The sequence below is a fragment of the Stegastes partitus genome, unplaced genomic scaffold (assembly GCF_000690725.1).
Source record: "Stegastes partitus isolate 25-593 unplaced genomic scaffold, Stegastes_partitus-1.0.2 Scaffold516, whole genome shotgun sequence".
Lineage (NCBI taxonomy): Eukaryota > Metazoa > Chordata > Actinopteri > Pomacentridae > Stegastes > Stegastes partitus.
Window position 1 is genome coordinate 305,313 of NW_007578247.1, and position 2,426 is coordinate 307,738.

At 40.9% G+C, this 2,426-nt stretch overlaps 1 protein-coding gene across 1 annotated transcript in view; it reads left to right on the forward strand.

Moving 5' to 3' along the window:
• Positions 1-2,426, forward strand: part of LOC103361599 (kinesin-1 heavy chain-like) — a 28,269-nt gene that overhangs the window by 15,008 nt on the left and 10,835 nt on the right. The window contains exons 14-15 of the mRNA XM_008287727.1: positions 130-336; positions 426-590. Coding sequence (XP_008285949.1) covers positions 130-336; positions 426-590 — 372 coding nt within the window. The remainder of the gene's footprint in view (positions 1-129; positions 337-425; positions 591-2,426) is intronic.

The following is a 2,426-nucleotide window of genomic DNA, read 5'->3' on the forward strand; positions in this document are numbered from 1 at the left end:
AATAACAATTCACTGTGAATCACAATTTGTATGAGTATGAATGATTTGGGGTTTAACTGTGTTTAACTTCTCACCATGTTCAAAACTTGACCACATCAGACTGAGCATCACTTTCTTATCCTCTCACAGCTACTCGTCTCCTCTCGCCGAGACCATGACACCCTGCAGACCGAGCTGAACCGGCTGCTGGCGGAGAACGAAGCCTCCAAGGAGGAGGTGAAGGAGGTGCTGCAGGCCCTGGAGGAGCTGGCCGTCAACTACGACCAGAAGAGTCAGGAAGTCGAGGACAAAGCACAGGAGTTCGAGGCTCTCAGCGAGGAGCTGAACGAGAAATCGGTAAGCGGCTTAAAGCTTTAGTTGTTCTGAGTCTTCTGGAGGTGACGATGCTGAGGGTCACTCTGTGTGTTATGGTCCACCACCACCAGAGCTCCTTGGCCTCCATCGACTCTGAGCTGCAGAAGCTGAAGGAGATGACCAACCACCAGAAGAAGAGGGTCACCGAGATGATGTCGTCGCTACTCAAAGACCTGGCTGAGATCGGCATCGCTGTGGGAAGCAACGACATTAAGGTCACCAGTTTTGTCTCTGACGTGGTGTTTGAAAGCTCACATCTGGCAAAGAGATGACGACATCACCGACGTTTTAGCTGCTGACGCATCCGCTGCCTGCGTTACATGTGTGCTCTGAACCGCACGTTTCCGGTTTACTGTGTTTGCATCACACACCTCTCATGCAGGATTTCATGCCCTCATGTCTGTTCATTTGCAGCTCATTTAGCATCACCGGTTATCCAGGCGATGATGTTCAAATTGGATTTACACAGAGCTGCAGCAAACAGTTATTACTTTGTTATTTCTATCATTCATTTAATTTAGCGCATTTATTTGTTTTATAAAATGTGCAAATATAGCGAAACATGCCCTGTACAAAATTCTGACCAAGGTATCTGCTTCAAATTAAGATTTTTGGCCAGTCAAAAGTAAAAAAAAATATTCAGTTTATTATCACAGAACACAACGAAATGCACTTAAGTGACCAAAGCTGGGACAGTTGTTGCATTTTTGTATAAACTGACAAAAAATAGTCATTAATCAGCCCTTAAAATGAACTAATCCAATACTATTTAACCTAAAGCCAGCAAATGTTCACCATATTTACATAATAAATGTCAGACCATAATTTAAATATATGTTTTCTGTTGGTTGACTCATCGGCTTTAAGCACTTCTGTGATCGTGCAGGTCCGACGTATCAGTGCCTCCTTTTATCTCACAGTAACCCCATCTGCTGCAGATTAGATCAGTTTAATGTTGTGCAGGTTTTCAGTGTACTTCCTGCAGGTCTTTCAAGAGATTTTGAACCATGTGCGGTCTATTTTAAACTTCATGCCTCTGTGCTGTAGAAGTGATGGTTGAAGCAGCTCTTGTGAGAACGTACAGTTCTGCTGTTTGGTGAACGGCTGCTGCCTCACAATGCTGAAGTTCTGAACCCTGATTGGAATCCTTTAATGTCTCTACGATTTATTATTGATAGATTTATGCGCTGCACATGTCAGGAATCACTTGTTAACTAAACTGTGTTGCTATACAGTTAAATGATGAAGCACTCGGTCCACTAACAGGAAACTAATGAACAGCAGAACAGCAGGACTCGTCCGGCTTCACAAAGGTGAAGATTCTCTCCGTGTAGACTGTTGTTCAAACAGATGAGATAATTAGTAGAGCTCCAGACAAAGGTCACGGGCATATTTGTCTGCTTTAGTTCATTAACGAATCATTTAAAAAAGTAAAACATAAATTAAATGGCAAAAAAATAGACATCAGGTCGCTGTGAAAAGGGTTTTTGGTGGGAACTATTTTCAGTGAGGGATGAATACTGAGTTGCTCCTCTAGTGAGTATTTGAGGCAGCAGGATGGTGTATGAGGGATTTTAATGACAATAAATGAAGGCTTGTGTTCACAGTAGTGAAGGAACATATCAACTTATAGATACACAAAATACTTGTTAGTGGTGAAGTGCTTAATGGAAAACACATGTATGAATTTCTACGTTGTTGGAGCTGAGACCAGACCAGCTGAGGGTTTAAACTCTGGACTTTTGCACAACCAGAGAAAATAACTGTCTGGTCGCAGAGCTGAGTAGACAGGGCTTCCTACACATGTGAAAAACTGGGGTGTTTTTTGTCTATTTAAACTTAAAACACTTGGAAAATTGTCCAATAAATAAATAAATAAATAATAATAATCATACATCATACTGCTGGATTCAAACACTTTGAGTTTGATCAAATAGAAAATAGTAATTCCTCCATGTACGTGTAGATGAATCTGCGCAATATCAGTATTTTTAATATCAGCATTTTCTATTTGTAGAATCTATTTACTATTTACTACTATGGTTAATATATATAGAATAATCCAGAGCAAT